Consider the following 18,291-nt stretch of genomic DNA (forward strand, 5'->3'; position numbering starts at 1 on the left):
AATCCAAAATGGTGAAAAATGGTGATTGTTGCGGTTTCAAATTCCTCCGGCGTGGTGTGGACGAAGCCTTAGCCTACAGTCTGGATGGGTCATTGAATTTCCTCCTTTTGTGGGGGGCCGGGGAGGGGGTGAATTAAGCCTGTGTAGCAAGCGCAGAAACGGAAGGGAGAAAGGGATTGGCCCTCTCCTTGCGCACAGTTCCTCTCTTCCTTCCCCTTCCTACGCCTGCAATGCATGCCAATGCAACCAAAACTAAGGTCAACCACGCTTTCATTTTTGTTAACTTTCTCAATTCGAAGGATGGGCAACGTGAAATGTCTCCTTTTAACGCACTGCCAAGCAGAGAAATGACGGTAATGAATAGCTGCGTGATGAAACGGTTCAAGCGGTGCACTGGGGACAAACGATTAGAAGCGGGCGAAAAACAACATAAACCGTAGTCGGAACGAATAATTCGTGCATGGGGTATAGCCGTCTTCTTGCGACGAAGAAAAATCCCCTTTCTTTGGAAATATTTAAATGGGAGTTTTCATTTTCTCTTGGAGTTTTCGAATACCCTTCTCCCCATCAGCCCCCCCACCCACCCAACCCCCGCATCGCTTGTACTTTGCCAGGATGAAAATTATTACGATTGAAAGCGAGACATCACGCAATCCAACGTAAAAATCACGCAAGTCTTAAGCTGCATCAGAACAAATTTCTCTAAGCTTTGTCGTGGATCCACTCACTGCGCCAGCTCAAGATGGCACCCACTTTTGTCCCAGGTATTGTGTACAAATTCTCTTAATTTTTTCTCGAAGTAGTATGTTGTATCCTTTGTGTTACTGTAGTACACTGTGTAGTATTATAGGCTGGGTACATAATTTCGAAACTTTCCTAATGCTTTAGTTTTATTATTACAACAATCTGATGTGTATATGTATTTCTACCTGTCGGCAGTTGTCTGCATAACATTGATGGTCATGACACAGTTTTAACTGCCAAAGCTAGGAAGAGGAGAAAAATAAAATCCGAGTTAACAGCCAACTTTTTCAGCTGTAGCTGTACACGGGCCTCTCTGCCTTTGTCTCGGTATGGACGTTTCATATCGGACTTAAGTTTATCTTTTCCCACTTTTGCAGCCTTAAACAATCAGTTGCACAACATAACGTGATCGCCAGAATATATATATATTTTTTAATTTCGTTTGAATGCTGGTTAATAGGACGAGAGCAAGGAAAAAAGTGGAAATCATATAAGATCAAGAAAGGAAATGCTGCAAGAAGCAAACGTGTAACTCGTAGCCAGTTAAAAGATAATCTTACAAGTCACACAACGCCACGTTACAAGGCAGGGTCGAGCAAGACATTTTACAACTTGAGGCCAAGAAAGAAAACACAAGGTTAGTTATTGCGTAGGAGTGAGAACAAAATATTTTAAGAGAAAATGTCACGCTGGATATGAAGGAATACGGAAGACCAGGTCACACTAATAAATACAGACAAACAGAGGGTTCCATATGCATGAAAAGACTAAGAGAAACAAGATGTTTGTAATACAGTATGTGCAATTTGATTATATTGCAACTATTGTTCTGTTAAAAGTGTGAACGTCGTGTCTAGGGTTGGCTGTTGAGATCTGTCGAGTTTCACGAATCGGTTAGCATAACGTGTGCGCAATAAAACTTAGAACGCGGGAAAAGGGAAGGGATGGGTAGATCCTAGAGGCTTCGGTCATACTGGTCAGCGACATGGCCAGTCGTTGCAAAGGCTCTGGAAACGAGATTGAGGGTCCAGTATAGGTTTGGCGGGATGCAGGATGAGAATAAAAATTAATGCGGGATGCGGGATAACAAAAATTTTAATGGCGGGATACGGGGTAAATATACTTCGGTGGGATGCGGGATGCGGAATAAAAGATAGAAAGTCATACGTCACGGACGTTACGCAATGAACTGACACGTTTAACCAGGCGGGTTCGGGAGAAACATTCTGACTGTGGCGGGATGGCGGGATTGAGCTAAAATAGAGGCGGAATGCGGAATTGTAAAGGTCTATGTTGGACCCTCTTGGACTTCTTTCTTTCCAGTATCAGTTCCTCATGATAATATATATGATACAGTGAAACCTTCATATAACGAATGGCTAATGAACTGGCAAAATATGTTTGTTATGGCAAGATTCCGTAATATCGGACTTCTCTTCCATACAGAGCATTTTCACATGACGTCACGGCAGCCATTTTGGTGTTCCAAAGCAATGAAACGGCGGCCATGTTGGTGTGCCAAACTTGACCTCTTTTATTATGTAAACACCTTCTTTTCTTTACTTTACCATTATTGGGGCGCAGAATACCGTTCGTTATACAGAGGTTCGTTACATAGAGGTTCCGCTGCATGCTTTCTTTTCAATGAAATACATGTATATCAGTGGTGTTTACTGTACTTTTAAGATATTCTGGGAAAGACTGATTTCAATAAATGAGCACTACAATGTAAACACTTCAAGTGTCGGTTTGTTAAAGATAAGATGATGAAACAGAATCACGCAAAAGGAAAAAAGATCAATACGAAGCATCATCGGGGAAAGAGAAATGAAGCAACCCTGAAGGCAAACAACTTTATTGATTTCTGGTAAACCCTTGTCGAGTGAAAAATCCACAATCATTTCTCCAAAGTAACCCAAACTCCTTCCTGTTTACTACTGACTGAGGACAAAATACTCAGTATTGCTATCAGTTATACAGATAGCAATATATAAGAAACTAAAATCAGCATAAGATGGTACGAAAAGTAAACAAGCAAAACTGGAAAGACGAAGCCTACTAACACAAGTCAACAATCACATCATCACGTATTGTCGTTTTTGGAAGAATTCGCTACACAGAAAAATCTTTGTAACGAAGTATATATTTTGACCCTTGAAATGCTGGTTTAGCCTTTATAACTAAACTTGTTAAGTTGATTTTGAAGCTCAGCCTCTCAGTAGTCTAACCGCGGGTTGGGGTGGGGGGGTGGGAAGGGGTACTCCTGATATAGAGCACATATATGGGGATGCTCGTCGTCTCGCTCAGGGGTATATATCAAGGATTCTGGTTTCACTTAGGGTGTTCAGGACGAAACGCCAATATGGTTAGCCGCCAAATTATCTTTTAGGGTGCACTCGGAGAAAAAATAATAACAAAAATGTTCCCATTTCTGTTTTCAGGCTCTATTTCCGACGATCTCTCGAGTCCGGTCTACTAGCGCAGGCTCCCTTCCTGAACAGCGGCTGGTAATCTAGTCTATTATTAGGGGTCAAATAAAGCTCCTGCCACGCCCAGATTGCCCTTCCTTAGGGGTTTAATTCATATTTTCCGACGAGCATGCCCGACCTTTTCATATGGGAGTCCCCACCCCCCACCCCCCACCCCCAACTCCCCGGAGCATAACAGCTCAGCTTCTTGGCTAACAGCTGGTCCTTATGGGCGTGGTCCCTTCCTGTTATAAGAAACATATAAATATGTTTAAAATATCCATTCTAAGCAAACACACACTCTTCTCTTCTCATTTTCTTCAGGTTCTGTGTGCTCAAAATACTGCATAATTCTTTACATTCTATGAAGCGTTTTCTTTTTTTCGGATTTCCAGATCAGAACTTGTTTCAATTTTTAAGCTGAACCGGTTCTTATTAAATGAGATTTAAGAGCGAAAATTAAACGCTACAGCCGTACAAAGTGAGGATAATGGACTGCAATGCAAACAAACTTGAAAATACGCGGCCACCTGTGCAAGATCAGCTCCAGTTGCTTTGAAAAGGAACTTTTTAAAAGCCTTGGTAAACAACATTGATTTCGTAAAAAAAAATGCTCTCAACATTTTGCTCAAGTTCATAAGGTTTTCCTATTTCAAAAGAAAAAAAACAAAAACAAAACAAAAAAAAAAAAACAGCATGGAGAGCATGCCGTTTTGAGCCCAAAATAGACAGCGTGGCCCGTTTGTAAATGAAACGAAAGTTCACCAATTCTCCGCAACCGTTACACTTGACTTGTTGTCGGAAGAGCAGACCATTTCTGTCAATTGTTTTGCCCACACACTCAACACGGCTCAAGGGCATGAGTCGACGGCCACGCTATAATTACCATACATGTTATGAAATTAGAAACCTATATTGACCGCACCGTGCAATAACAGCTCAATATCAAACTTAATCCTCTTTGCGCTGGCGTTGTTAGTGTTACTAGCACTAACTGGGGTCTTGAGGTCCAAATACTTTCACTGCTCCAGATTAGACTTCGCTGCTGTTCTTATTCAAACGTTTCCAAAACATTAATTAAGAGGTAAGTGAAAACTTAAACAATATTATTGTTCGGTGATTTCTGTGAGAGCTCTGTAAACGATGCAGTTTTATGCGAAAGTTTCGAGTTGCAAGAAACATTTTACCTCGAATGTTACCGTTTCTAACGCGGTTGCTTCTTGTATTTGACGTTCTACCAACTAAGTCAATTCTACTTTTAAGCCCAGCCTATTTTAAATACGGTGTAATTATTTGTAAAATCTCAATCTCGACGTTGTTGACCTGCAGTTAACATTTTAATGAAAAACTTCACAAAGTAATTGTAAAATAAAACTATTCAATTATTTCAACCATTCTGTTCTTGGCATGACACGTAGAGGATCTCGTTTAAATTGTAATCCATGTGGCGTAATCATTGTACAATTTTAGAAATAGCTTTCCATAATTTGGTACATCTTAATTGCAAGATTGGTAATATTCGCTCTTTACGAAATAAAGTGAAATTGCGCTCTTTTAGTAAGAGCAATATTACATTTTATTCCTTGATTATGTTTAAGGTGCAGTTATCGTTTGTTGCATCGTTGCCAAACTCCGCCGGTACATGATCTCAGGAGTTGCTCAGCGTGCGCGACTCACAGTTTACATTCCGCAAACATCGCGTGAGGAAATAGTTGCAAAAAACTTCTGCGCGCCCTCACTCAAGATAGGATTTCTAATTTAAACCTTCAATGTAAACAACCGCGTTCTTTTAAGACTGTTCTACGTCATTCCAGAAGGGTTGGGTTCATAGCTACTTAACGAAATATCAGTTCCTTCGTTCTCGCCATAATACTAAGCTGCGGAATATATAGGATCGATTCGTGTTATTACACGATCAGTGTAAGCTGTTAACCCTCTCTGCTTAATTAGAGGTCAGCAAGAATACCAGATACAAGTTGTATACAGGTCTACGCGAGCGAATGTTGAAAGGAAACAATTTCTTTTCTTGAGAAGGTCTTCCTTTTGCAATTTTTCTCTGTATGCGACTGTAGTTCAGCAAAAACTTGAAAATAATTCAAAGCTATACCGGATGAAAGAGTTTATTTTGCGGTATTTACTGCGGAAGGAGGCAATTTGAGTCAATTTGCGGATTATAAGCGAGATGTGTGTGACGATGGATTAAAGTTCTGAAGGCAAATTGAAAGCTGGGTCTTTCGCTAAACACAAGACATAGGATTTCGAAATGTTCCCACGGTTACAGAGGTTGTTTAAGTGACCCGTTAATTGCTATGTAAAAGAATTTAACCTATTTCAATAATCTGAATTCTACATGCAGAGCTTGGCCAGTTCAGAGGTTTGCCAGCAGACATGGGCGTCTTTCGCGACAAACTGGAGAACTACTTGGCCAGAATGGAAGAGGAACTAGACCGAACTATGAATTTCTGGCTGGAAAATTCCGGTGATAAAAGAAACGGGTAAGTAAGAATATCAAACACTAAGATTGTTTGAGCTAATTTAATAAGATATGGATGATTTCTCAACCAAATCCGAAGGACTTCAATGACCGCCTTCCTTCATTAACCGTTTGTTTTCAAGTAAGACAATTTGTTCCATAATTTGCAGTTGCCGACATTGGAAACAACAAAGTTTTTGGTAGTTTATAGTTCGATCTTCGATTCATGTTGAGTTCTCACACTGTGAGTCGTTTACCCTTGATGTGAAAGGTATTGAATTTGGCAGTAATTAATCAAAACTTGACGTAACATATCTTAATTGAAAATTTCATGCCAAATTTCGAACATTTAACATTTGGCATTTCAAATGTTGAAAATTCAATAATCGTAATCTAGTGATTTAGTTCTAGTCAAAAATCTATCAAATTTTACATGATAGGCCAAATCTTCAACCGACCACTTGAATTCATCAATTTTATCGCAAATTATCGCCAAATCCGTCAATTATCCCAATTTAAATGTATCACGATCTTTTATTACGCTGAGTAAATTAGTGTAAATCGTTTACTATAGATATTGCGTTGCTAAATATTTCGTTCAGTAATCTACATCATATGACGACATGCACCATATTGGTCCAAGTACAAACCCTATTGATAGTGTTCAGAGATCTACGAGACTTAAAATTCCAAAAACTGCATGACAATAAAAAGCTGGATATTTTTGGTAACTCGCTTCCAATGTGGGTGATGAGCGCTATGTATGTTTAGGCCTTGTCCACACTACGCCAGAGTATTTGAAAACGGAGGTTAATTTCACTCTGAAAAACGCATCAAATGTTTTCCACTCCATCTACACTACGCCAGAGAAATTCGAAACCGCAACAATCACCGTTCATTTTGGATTTGTGTTTGAGAATAAAACTCGGGCTGGGGAATCACATGTTATTTCGTGACTTCATCGTTTTCGAAAAGCCCCGTTTTCAAAATGTTTTCCGTCCACACTAAAACACAAAGCCAGCGTTTTCAAATTCCTCCGGTTGGAAGAGCGTTTTCGAAAAGCTCCGTTTTCGTGAAGGATTAGTGTGGACGGTAGGCCTAACCGTAGAAATAGAGCTTCAGATTTCTTCGGCGCACTGTGGACGGGTGATGATGATGCTACGGGTCACGTTTTAGCGCATTTTTGAAAGTTTCTTCAATAAGGAGCTTAGTCTAAACTTCGCAGTAAAGAGGATTCGCTTACACATCTCAATGCACCGTAATTTACTTAATGATAGAGCAATTAATTAAAACTTCCTGTTTCGTGAAAGTTCATAATTTAATGTAACTTTAATTCGCAATCCGTTTCCGCCATGCCGAGACAGTTTTGACAATCCTCACTCCATTTTTCCTTGAAATCAAAGGAAACAAATGAGTACTAAACAAAGCCTAGCTAAGGAAGAAAAAACACAGCCAAAATGGTACAGGCAAACCAAAAATCTCCTGAACAAGGCTGATTAAATTCAAGACAGATTAGAGAAAATTATGAACGACAGCTTGAACTGCGTTCGTGGCATTCGTGCCGACGCTCTCAAAGAAGTACGTCACAGTTTGCGTATCTTGAAAAGTTTTCAATCTTGTCGTTTGTAATCCGTGTCAATCTTCTCCATCCTTAACCAACCCTGTTCCCTTATGGCTTATTATTATCTCTTTGGTGTTTTTCTATCTTAGTAAACTATTATTTTCATGTTTCCTTTAATTCAAATGTAATTTTATATGTGGCCAAAACAACTTAAAGTTTCGTGACTGAGCTCCTGTAAAGCCGCGTAATCCTTTGCCGTAAGTGATAACCGTTTTTTTTTTTTTTTTTTTTTGGATTGCAGAGGTTATTATGTCTGTCTGGGTAGAGATGGCAAAGTTTACGACGGCTCCAAGTACGGCTGGCTCGAGGGAAGACAGGTGTGTCTTGATGAAGCAGAACTTTCTTATGCAATTTAACTTTAATCGCTTTTCAAAGGACAGTCGTAAAACCAAAACCAACAGAATCACATCTAGCCAATCACACACACACAAAAAAAAGCACGTCACGCAACGAACCAATCAGAACTCAATAACAAAAGCATGCAGTCCGTACAAAGCGCGGGAAAACAAACAAAAGCCAAGTCGCGTTTGGTTTAGGTCTTGCACCTGATTGGTTGAAAAAAAGGTATGCTCGCTCTGATTGGATGAGCAACAGAAGAACTTACAAGACAATAGATTAATCCTAAGAAATGCACATGCTGCATAAAGGAACATGGAACAACTAACATAGACCTGTCATAAAAGGCTGCCAATTATATCCTGACTAACCTCATTTCTGAGTCGATTAGTTGAGTTTTAGTGAAAGTTTCCTTCACTAAGGAGCTTAGTCTGAACTTTACAGTAAAGAGGTGTGGTGAGGCTGATTTAAATGCATACAAAAGAAGTTTAAATTGGTAGCCATTTATGAAAAGAGTCTATGGCCTTCACGAAGTAACTAAAAACACGAAGACAACGAAAGAAATATCAACACCATCAAAGTTTAATAACGTAAAAGCGATGTTAACAATATCTTATCTATACTTGTGTGCAGTACATTGGGAGCCATAAATTGTTAACTTTAGCCTTGAGCCTGTTTTAGCAAGAGTATCACTAAAGAATGGCATTTTTCTATCGTAGGTATGGATGTACTCCAAACTTTACAACGAAAATTCGAAATATGGCAAAACAAAGGTCCTTAAAGCTGCATTATCAGGTACTTGGAAGAATTTATTTAACTGACGACACTCCCGTATATAGTTTTGAAAATATTCGTGACAAAGAACAACTAAAATACTACAAAGTTAAGCAAAAAAACTCACAGCTAAAACAGCTGTCCTTATACTTATCTGGGTCTTTTTGTTCGGGGGGGGGGGGGGGTGGGGTGGGAACTAGAAAGCGAAACTGCCCTGACAAAAGATGGAAAATTCATCAAATCTACCTCAACGTTTTCTTCAACCGCTCTCCTAAGTGTACCTCTTAAATCTTGCCTTGAGGCCCCTTGGGCGACAGCAACCTTCAGTTAACAACTACATAGCAAGGCAAATTGTCCATTCCCCTGAATTTGGTCGCGAGAAATAATTAACCCATAAACTTTTCCGAGTTCGAAGACGTTTAACAACCACAAGTGAATATATGAAAGATCATATATTTAAACTGCGGAAAAAGATATGAAGACATCATTGATCATCACAGTTATATGCACAATTTAAGCAGTTGTGAAATTAAAGCCTGAAAAAAATTCAGGCCTGAACGGGATTTGAACCCGACCTCTGCGATACCGGTAAAGTGAAGAGAAAGACGGTTTACCTGAATTTAAGGCACATGTATGTTTAGATGAACAGTAGCTAAGGGATTTTTTTGTGTCATTTTAGGTGGCGAATTTCTCTTAAACCACATTAAGAGACCTGATGACGGACGCTGTTATTTCCAAGTCACAGCTGAGGGAGAACCAATTAAAATTCAAAGAACAATCTTCACTGAGTGTTTCTATGTGATCGCAATGGCTGAACTGGCGCGAGCAAGCAATCTCTCAAAGTACAAGGTACGAAACCTACCACTAAAAACATTGGCAACAAAAAAATGCACGCTCCAATTTCTTTACCGCCAAGTTCCTGCAGGGCGCTGTTAGTTCAAACTCGTTCTCAGGCGACAAGGGAGGTAGAGGAGAGAGCCTGGGAACGAGGTTGCTGTCAGTTATCTAATCACTGGCCTGTGTCATCGCATTTGACCAATCACTACGCACCCAATTTTTTTTTGCAATGAACCAATCAGAGCAGGTTTTGGATTTCATTGGTTTGAAGAAAATCTCTTTGTTTTCATTGGTTAGATCAGAAAACTTGTACGAGTGGATTTTGAACTAACAACAAAGCGAAGCATGTGAGAAATAAAAAGCAAACTGAGGGAATATCAACGGTCAATTGGAAATTCCTCCACTTCAACAAAAACGCTAAAAGGAATCCGTTCATGGCGGTTCAAAAACACACTGCAATGAAAAACGCATAAAAAACCCACAACATTTGACGGTAACCAAATCAAGTAAAGTAAATAACAAAACGTATAGGTTAGCTTTTGCTCTCAGAGAAGAAACGTAGAAAACAGGAACTGATCGTCTTGTTTGGATTAGAGATTGGACAGTCTTGAGGCGGGAAAAAATGGCCGATGGTTGCAAAAATAGAACCATGACCGTTTCCAGTCATCTAATCTATTTACACCCGAAAAGAAATGTACCACCCGAGTAGCCAGCTCAGGTTTGGGAAGCACACGCGCGTCGCGAGAAAAGCCTCGTCCCACTCGCTCCTCGCTCGGGCGTGTGACACGAAAATGATTCTGCCCGCAGGCTACGCGCGTGTGACTCAAAGGTGAACCTACTCGCAGGCTACGCGCGTGACTCAAAGGTGAGCCTGTTCGCAGGTTACCACCCGAGAGAGCAAACCATCTTCATTTCAGGAGGAAGCCCTCAGGATGTTATCACTGGTAACACACTGGGCACGTGTTGACGACGCCGAGCTAGGCCGTCCCAAACTGTCAGGGCAAGAGGCCGCAAATCCCCTGGCTGTACCAATGATGCTGTTGTATGTGATCGATGAGGTATGCCGAGATGATGAGGAACTTCGTCAGACGTACTGCGAAGATGAAGAGTGGGCAGTGCAGCAGATTTTGAAACACTTACAGGTAAATAGAAACACTTCATTTAGCCTCTCACGCAGATGTCCTTATGGCTCGTTACGCAATCTTTCCCCTCAGCGAAGGAGGATTGCGTGACGAGCCGATTGGACTTCTGCGTAAGAGGCTATACGTCACAATGCTATCCTCATTTTTGTAGGCTGATTTTCTAGACGATGGTTTTATTCCAAATCAAAACTTGCTCTAGGTCGGCAGGCTTTCCTCATCGAGCACACATATTATTGGGGGAGGGAGTCAGCGTGGCCGAGTGGCTAGGGCGCCGGAGTTGAAATCTGGAGGTCGCGGGTTCAAGTCCCGCTCTGTTACTAAGCGGGAGTTGTTTCTCGGTAGACCAAAGTTCAACTCCTCGGTCATGCTTGTAAACAGCCAACTGGTCTGCCTCCCGCCAGTTGGGATTTTTAAGCCTGTCATGTTTATTTGAGATATTTATTTCTTTCAGTTTAAGTGGTATGCCTGAGAACTATCTAGCTGTAACTAAGCACATCGACCACTATAAACATTCAACTTTTAACATTTTTTAACATTAATGGCGAAATAAATAGTACACTGAAAGAAATTTTCTCGTTAATATAACTAGTCAATGGCATTCGCTGGCCTATAAGCTAGAAAACTATTATCCAACTAATTCAGGTACTGAATCGTAGTACACTTAACAAACAAATCGCTTGGACCCAAGCATGTTAGTTTAAAACAGACATGCTAGGGTTCAAACAGTCTGAATGAAGTTATCTCGCGTTTCCCAGGGTGTTTATCAGCTGATAGCTTTGTATATGCATTCATTAAAAAAGTAATTCACATTATCCAGTTAAGATAGTGTTTCGCGACTCTGTAGTAAACATAATAAGAAACAAGATACCGGGGATGTTTTGGCCCGTGACTTGGTTCACCCACGCTCATGTGACAAATAGATTCCCGCCACATTCACTTGAGAAAGACACTGTGACAGCGTCGAAAGCTTGCGATTGCTAAAACATTGACTCTGCTTCGGTATCTTGTTTCTCATTAATCAGTTCGTATTAGTTTTAACCAAAAAAACTTCGATATACGAAACACGTAACAAAAAACAAACTGCATTGCATTTGATCACCGACCAAAATCTCCCAACTTGTACTATGAGAAATGTGCGAGACCTGCAAAAAGAATGTGTATGTTCACTTAATATCCTTAGAGGAAAGGAAGAGTGGTGCTTGAAAAAGTCACAAAAGAAGGCAAAGAGATCTCTGGTGCAGAGGGTCGACTCCTCAACCCCGGCCACGCCATTGAAGCAGGATGGTTTCTACTTCAGTATGCTAAAAGGACGCAAAACTACGAGCTGGCAAGAATCGCCATCGACAAGTTCATTGAACAGTCCTTCGATACTGGATGGGACGACATGTATGGCGGTATCCTTTATTATTTGGACGCAAGTGGCTTCTCACCGACCCAGCTCGAGTGGAACATGAAACTGTGGTGGCCTCATGCTGAAGCGCTTATTGCACTTCTTATGGCTTACAAGGAGACCAGAGACCAACGCTTCATAGAGAAGTTTGATCTTGTTTTCCAGTACACGTTCTCACATGTTAGTGATTGGAATTTCTTTTCACAATTATAGCACCCATCATGTTTTCATCCATAGACCCAGGCAGTTAAAATTTCTAATGTTATAAACACCAGTTGACAAAACCCACGATTAAAACAGCTACTGTATCTAACCAACTTTTTGCCCTTCTACTTGGAAGTCACCCCACCTGGGCATTACATCACTGAGCAAGAACTAATTAAAACTAAAGAGTTGTTTAAGAATTCTAGAAAGTGGAATATGGAATAATGGGAAGTTGCCTCAAGCCCTTTCCCCTCCTCTTTCACTTAAGATTTACAGGATTTAAGTGCTACGGCCATATACATGTACATGTCAAGCAAACTGAATCAAACTGATAGCTGTTCTATTTTCTTTTCAGTTCTCGGATCCTCAGTATGGTGAGTGGTTTGGTTATCTTAACCAAAAAGGAGAAGTCACGCACACTTTCAAAGGGGGGCCATTTAAAGGCAAGTTTGACTGTATAAACTCTCTTTCAAACAAAGCACACGAACAAAACGCACACGACCAAGTCGCGGTTGGTTTTAGTTTGGCATCTGATTGGTTGATTACATTAGGCTTATTGTTTGAACCTATTATAGGTAAAATCTGGATAAGAGCCAAGTGGCCCATCAGAATGGCGCATACCTCTAGTTTCTGTAGCATGAAGCGACTAGGAGTATTTCTACTCCTTCCTAGGTGGGATGCTAGTCCATGATTCGCATGGTTCCCCCCCAGCATTAAATTCACCAGTACCCATTCATTCACCTGGGTGGAGAGAGGCACTGTGAGAGTAAAGTGTCTTGCCCACGAACACAGCACAATGTCACCGGTCAGGGCTCGAACTTGAACCGCTCAGTCGCAAGTCAAGCGCACAAAAAATGAGGCCACCGCGCCTCTACTAACGTTTATATACTGAAGGACAGATCATGAAACTTTTCAAGTTTGTTGTGACCATTGAAATGAAAGGAATGTTTCAGTTTACAATAACTAGATTACATTTTACAAATATTCCACAGGCTGTTTCCATGTTCCTCGGTGCCTTCACATGTGTATCAAGATGTTAAAGGGACTGTTGGAAGAAGAACCATTGACAAACGGCATGATCAATGGCAATTGAACCTACATTCGATAGGTTCAATGAAAAGAAAAACAACATCAAAAGCAGGAATATCCAAGCTTGGCTGTGATTTTCGCTCATTATATTCAAGAACTGTGAGTGAGGCTGAGAGAAGTTATCTAATCTTATGTTTGCTTAATAAAATAAAACAAGTATGAGCTAGAAGTGTATTGAAAGGCTTTAAAATCAATGCTTAGTTCCACGTAGTATACATTACTGCACATATCTCACAACAAATGAGCACAAATATGTAAATCAAGAAAAGGTCTAAATGGAAATATAAAGAACTGATAAGTTATGAATTGTGTTAACTGGTATTCAGAAAACCAATATTGCGATTTATTATTTGCATCACTGCAAATTATCTCAAAGGCTCATTTAATTCTAAATGACATTAAGAAAAACTTTAGGTCAGAATACTATTATTTGCATCACTGCAAATTATCTCAAAGGCTCATTTAATTCTAAATAACATTAAGAAAAACCTTAGGTCAGAATTATACCCTCTATCATTATTGATTCATGGTAACAAATCAGAAAAATCAAAGCACATTGGGAGTAAATATGTTTAAATATTTGTAAGGTAAAGTTTACTGAAAAGAAACAAGCAATAAAATAGACGATGATGAGTGTTTAACTACTCATCAGAAGCCTTGGTGCTAAAAGGAAGATGTAACTGCCTTTACAATACACAAAACACTCCGGAACAAAAAACGGAAAAACTAAAAAACAAGGCTTTTTGTCTACTAACAAGTGTCAAAATGAGGAGAACATAATGTATTTTACCATAGTTATTAAATTAGAGTTTGGACAGTTAGGTAAATCACAGTAATCATCTACTTATTTGTATAAAACTATAGTAGACATGGAATTGTACATTGAGATACTTAACAATATATAGACAAGATTGTAACATGTAACTACTCCAAGAATTGAAATTTATTTTTATTTTAAATTGAATAAACCTGCTAGACTGTGTGATTCATTCATTTCAAGTCGTCCTTCTTTATCATTGCCTTAGAGAGCAAGTAAAGTCGCACTTGATGTAGAGGCATTGTTTATCTGTGCATAGTGCTAAATGGCAATTTCCGAGGCAGTTGCAGATTATGCATGTACAGTATGTCGTAGCCAGTATCATGAATCAACAAAACACTGTTTCCATATGTCACGACCATAACTAAGTAGATCAATCCACATTGAAAATGGCCTCTTACACAAACATCTTCGCCATAGATTGGCCTTATCATGCAATCTTTACTATTCCACAGAAAAAGATTTCATGACAAAAGATTGTGTGAAAAGCCCAAATAGCATAACCGTAGGAGGTTGTAGGTTTGTCATGAAGTAACAAAACCACACACAAAATGAAGATCATCCATACACTACAGACCTTGCTTCCTCCGACTTCAAAAAGATCCTTCTAGCTGACCTATTCATTGTCCTTGCTCTTTGTTCTTGAAAATATTTGATCCTTATTTTTTCTTCACACTGTCCAAAATTGTTGAGTAAGGATCTTTCTCATCTTTAGAATTATCCTACATAATACAGAAATAAAATTTTGAAATTTAAAAAGCTTTGTCAAAGATGGTGGATTGTAAAGCAAAATCTGGTCTATGCAAGATTCAAGGAGAAAGTTAAGTTTTCAAAGAAAATTTTATGTTAAAAGGTCCTAAGAGATAAGCAGTATTTCACTTACTGGCATAGTTATGGTGTTGCTAGTAAAAAGTGTCTTGACAGTATTTTCAATCGCTTCCTCTTTGTTCATTCCCTGGTTCACAAGGTCCATGCAGGTGTCTACAAACCTGAAAAAGAAAATCAAATGATCCTTGAGGCTGAAAGTAATTGGATGAAAGCATGCAATATTATTATGCATGCAATATCATTTAACAGCTTACATACTCAAGTTTACAATTAGCCAATCAGAAGCTGCATCTACTGTCTGGTTATCCTTCAATATCAAGTCACTGACCAGATATGGCTATAATCTCATGGTAAATAACTATTCATGCATGTACCATTTTTGGTACGCTTGGACAGCATATCAGGCCCATTTGGTCTTGACATCCATGGCATTTTGCCTCAACTACATCTAATCAATATATAAATCATGGCTCAACCAAACTCACCTGATATGCTGCCATATAGTTGTGATACAACATTAGTTATAAATAATATCAGTGAATGCCCTAGGAACTGTTGTAATAATATTGTTGTTTTTCCTCTGTGGAAGCAGGGTGGGGCAGAATAATGAAGGTAGCCATTTTCCCACCAGTCAAGCATTTTTGAATGTGATACTAAGGAACATGTACTCAAACTTAGAGACATAGCACGTAACTAAATACCGTGCTGACACTTGAGTGGTCACAACCTTGCAGCATTTTCCCACAAAAAGCATTTTTGTTACAGAGTAAGTTGGGGAATTTGCCAGAAGTCAAATATAAATAAGAAATCAATCACTTCTGTTATTTAAGTGCGAAAGTATAAGTTTTAAGTTGGGTTACCTGTCACAGTGAGAAGTTTCATCTCCCCAAAGGTACAATGGTTGATTCGTTTGGAATCTCCGATAAAAGTACCTAGTATTAAAGGCATATAATATAGATCACCATTTGGTCTACAAAGACAGATAGAAAGGATAGGAGTAAAATTTTTAGATTAAAGGGCTACAAAAACTACACTTTTTTAGAATGGCAATTGTCAGAGAATGACTGTCAATGACACATTCATAAAGTAGCTATCTGTTGATTATTTCCAGATTGAACTGGAATTTTGAAGTGTTGGCTTTTGCTGACAGAGGAAAAAAAAAAAGAGCCCAGAGAAAATGCACATGTGGCATTGGGTCTGGGATTAAAATCAGGTCGTACTGGTGGATGGTGAATGCTCTAATCACTGCACCATCCCTGCTCCCTTTTGTGGTGGAAAAGGAAAGCTTTAGTCCAAAGTTACTATGCTACAGTGTACCATCAGAGAAGTTGACATAATATACGGGAAAAGTTGGGTAAGAACTACATCAGCAAGGTTTGGATAGGTGCACCAACCAGCCAGTTACATGTGACTCACACATCTGGCACAATGCCAAGTGGAAAACTCCAGCCTGTAATATGACGCATGGAGGCCAACCCTCCCAGATTATCCAGGAGACAGAATCTCCTATTTTCCAGTGTATGGGTCACCACATCTCTCAGTTACAAAGGGAAGTGTTAAAAGTACATTTTTCACACTTATTTCCACCAATTTTTTCAACATTTTCTGTCGGGAAATGTTTTGATATTTGAAGTGTTTTTGAGGCTGACTTGGTGGAGCTCTTCTTCTAAGGTGGCTTACTACAGTTTTTCCGAGACTCAGGAGCGCACGCTTTGATTGCCTGCCAGATGTCAGTATTAATTGCACATGCATAAATGACACAAGTAACCCTAAGAAGAAACGAAAAGCACTTCAGCACTTGAAAGGCGTTAAATCACTTCAGTATACATAGCAATAGTTTCAAACTCTGTTCAACCATGTGTTTAAGCCTAGGGCCAAAAAATATGACAAAAAAACTCAATCAACAACCGGCGAAAAAGTTATAATTTTCCCCTGCTTTCTTGCACGTGATACATGGCGTCACATGAGTGTGCACTTAAAATTCTTGTCCAAGGTTGCAAAAGCCAGTCTTTGATCGAGGACTGCTTGAAAACCTACCATACAACCCATGATGAAATTTTCACAGTTGATTTGTAGCGGTGAATCATGTTTAGAATCAACATTTTTGAAAAATCTGTAAAACAGATTTTGAGCTATTTTTGATTTCACATTGTCTTAGTTTGGAAAAAGTCTGTCTTGCAGATTTCATTTTACTTTGCATGAATGTTAAATCAGAGCCAATTTCTTATTCCTGAAATTTTGAAGTGGGGTCATAAGGGTAGATTTTGAAAAAGAGGTGATTTAACCTACTAGTCCCCGGTATCTCCTTAGGTACTCGGTCATTCATTTTGACCACTTGTTGACGCTTAATTGTTGAAGTTTCACATAAAATAGTAAAAGACTTAAGCAAACAGTAAATAGAGATTGGAAAAACATCTTGGAACATTTTTCAAAAGAGTTACAAATTGGGCTATTATAATCCATCCAAACTGTAGTAAGCCACCTGAATAACTTTTTTGGGGGGAGGGGGGCATTGAGGAGATAAATTATTGGTAATCTCCTGGACTTCAATTACTTTATGTTGGTATCTCTGGAGAGTTGAACCAGTCTGATCCAGTTCAAAGAATCAAAAGAAAAAGATAGCTCATTAATGACAGTACTTAACTCTGGTTTGTGTGGCACGAGCGGCGTTTTTGTTTGTAAATTCCTATGGTTTGGATAAGATGTGGTTGAACACAGGTTTCCTCAAAATATTTTGTCAATTTGCCCCACCATTGCGCTCCAAATGGGTACCCATTTATACTCCTAGGTGGAGTAGGTGGTGGGGGACATTGTGAGTACTTAAAAGAAAAAGATAAACTGACAATTAAAGCAACGAAACGCCACATAAACTTTTCTTCCCTTCGATTCCGGCCCCTCCTTTTAATACGTACTGTAGAAGGTAGTAAACTAAAAGCAGTTTTTCCGGGTGTTGAGCATTAAAAAGAGAAACCAAACCTTACTTTCTAAATTCATCCTCGGGGTAGGTTATCTTGTGCATTAACTCTTCATCGCCTTTTCTGTTTATTTTCGTCTCCGTCAATGGAGGAAATGCCTGAACCACTGGAAACCACAAAGGTTCTGATATGGCCCCAGCACGAAGAAGGTTACTGACACTGAAAAAGAAGAAAGAAATAATAAATAATCATAGAAAGCACCTCATAATGCTAGCTGCAAAATCACAGTATTACCGTGAGAGGACAGTGCCTCGCAAATGTCTCGATCCCGCCATATTTCAGCCAGTCGTGTGTGCCGCCATCTTGGATCCACGCACTTTTGAAGCAATCCGCTGAACAGACATACTGCGATATCACGGGAGCGGGGATTTGGGAACGCCCAGCAGGTCGAATGAAAATAATGGAAAAATAAATTTTGGAAAAAGGAAACAAAATTTATGCTGGAACGACAGCTGCTGATGTTCATAAATTTATTTCGTACAACAGTATGAGACCATTTGTATTCAGTATTTACTTGAGTTTTACCATTTTCAAGTTTTTTATTTTTCTGTTGACTTTTTTCAGTTTGCCATTTTGTCAGGTCAACAAGACGT

The 18,291-nt window shown here is 39.4% G+C and overlaps 2 protein-coding genes across 3 annotated transcripts; one reads left to right on the plus strand and one right to left on the minus strand.

Annotated features, from left to right (window-relative positions):
* The first annotated feature begins 645 nt into the window (after positions 1–645).
* LOC110066169 (N-acylglucosamine 2-epimerase-like) lies at positions 646–14,071 on the plus strand. Of its 2 annotated transcripts, XM_089280499.1 has the most exons (10): positions 649–764; positions 1,205–1,381; positions 5,569–5,707; positions 7,548–7,623; positions 8,362–8,437; positions 9,096–9,265; positions 10,171–10,395; positions 11,576–11,965; positions 12,345–12,432; positions 12,982–14,071. In XM_089280499.1, exons 1-10 carry the CDS (start codon positions 743–745, stop codon positions 13,080–13,082), a joined length of 1,464 nt encoding a protein of 487 aa, XP_089136625.1. In that variant the 5' UTR covers positions 649–742; the 3' UTR covers positions 13,083–14,071. The 2 variants fall into 2 exon arrangements, with proteins under 2 accessions (XP_089136624.1, XP_089136625.1); XM_089280498.1 differs by lacking the exon at positions 12,982–14,071 and having other exon boundaries at positions 646–764; positions 12,345–12,966.
* Positions 14,004–18,070, minus strand: LOC110066140 (small ribosomal subunit protein mS23-like). The gene is made up of 5 exons (XM_089280500.1): positions 17,933–18,070; positions 17,705–17,857; positions 15,584–15,655; positions 14,779–14,884; positions 14,004–14,617 (listed from the first exon to the last, which is right to left on the minus strand). The coding sequence occupies exons 1-5, from the start codon at positions 17,971–17,973 to the stop codon at positions 14,555–14,557; spliced, it is 435 nt and encodes a 144-aa protein (XP_089136626.1). The 5' UTR covers positions 17,974–18,070; the 3' UTR covers positions 14,004–14,554.
* Between the last annotated feature and the right edge of the window lie 221 nt (positions 18,071–18,291).

Source organism: Orbicella faveolata, unplaced genomic scaffold, assembly GCF_042242905.1.
Source record: "Orbicella faveolata isolate gen_17 unplaced genomic scaffold, um_ofav_v1 contig_47, whole genome shotgun sequence".
Taxonomy (NCBI): domain Eukaryota; kingdom Metazoa; phylum Cnidaria; class Anthozoa; order Scleractinia; family Merulinidae; genus Orbicella; species Orbicella faveolata.

Excerpts from the sequence above, each read along its gene's own strand:
- LOC110066169 (XM_089280498.1), top strand. The coding sequence starts at position 743 with ATGGCACCCACTTTTGTCCCAG. Across the intron at positions 9,266-10,170 it reads GCAATCTCTCAAAGTACAAG|GAGGAAGCCCTCAGGATGTT; the intron begins GTACGAAACCTA and ends TCTTCATTTCAG. Across the intron at positions 10,396-11,575 it reads AGATTTTGAAACACTTACAG|AGGAAAGGAAGAGTGGTGCT; the intron begins GTAAATAGAAAC and ends TAATATCCTTAG.
- LOC110066140 (XM_089280500.1), bottom strand. The coding sequence starts at position 17,973 with ATGGCGGGATCGAGACATTTGCGAGGCACTGTCCTCTCACG. Across the intron at positions 17,858-17,932 it reads CGAGGCACTGTCCTCTCACG|TGTCAGTAACCTTCTTCGTG; the intron begins GTAATACTGTGA and ends CTTCTTTTTCAG. Across the intron at positions 14,885-15,583 it reads GAAACTTCTCACTGTGACAG|GTTTGTAGACACCTGCATGG; the intron begins GTAACCCAACTT and ends TTTCTTTTTCAG.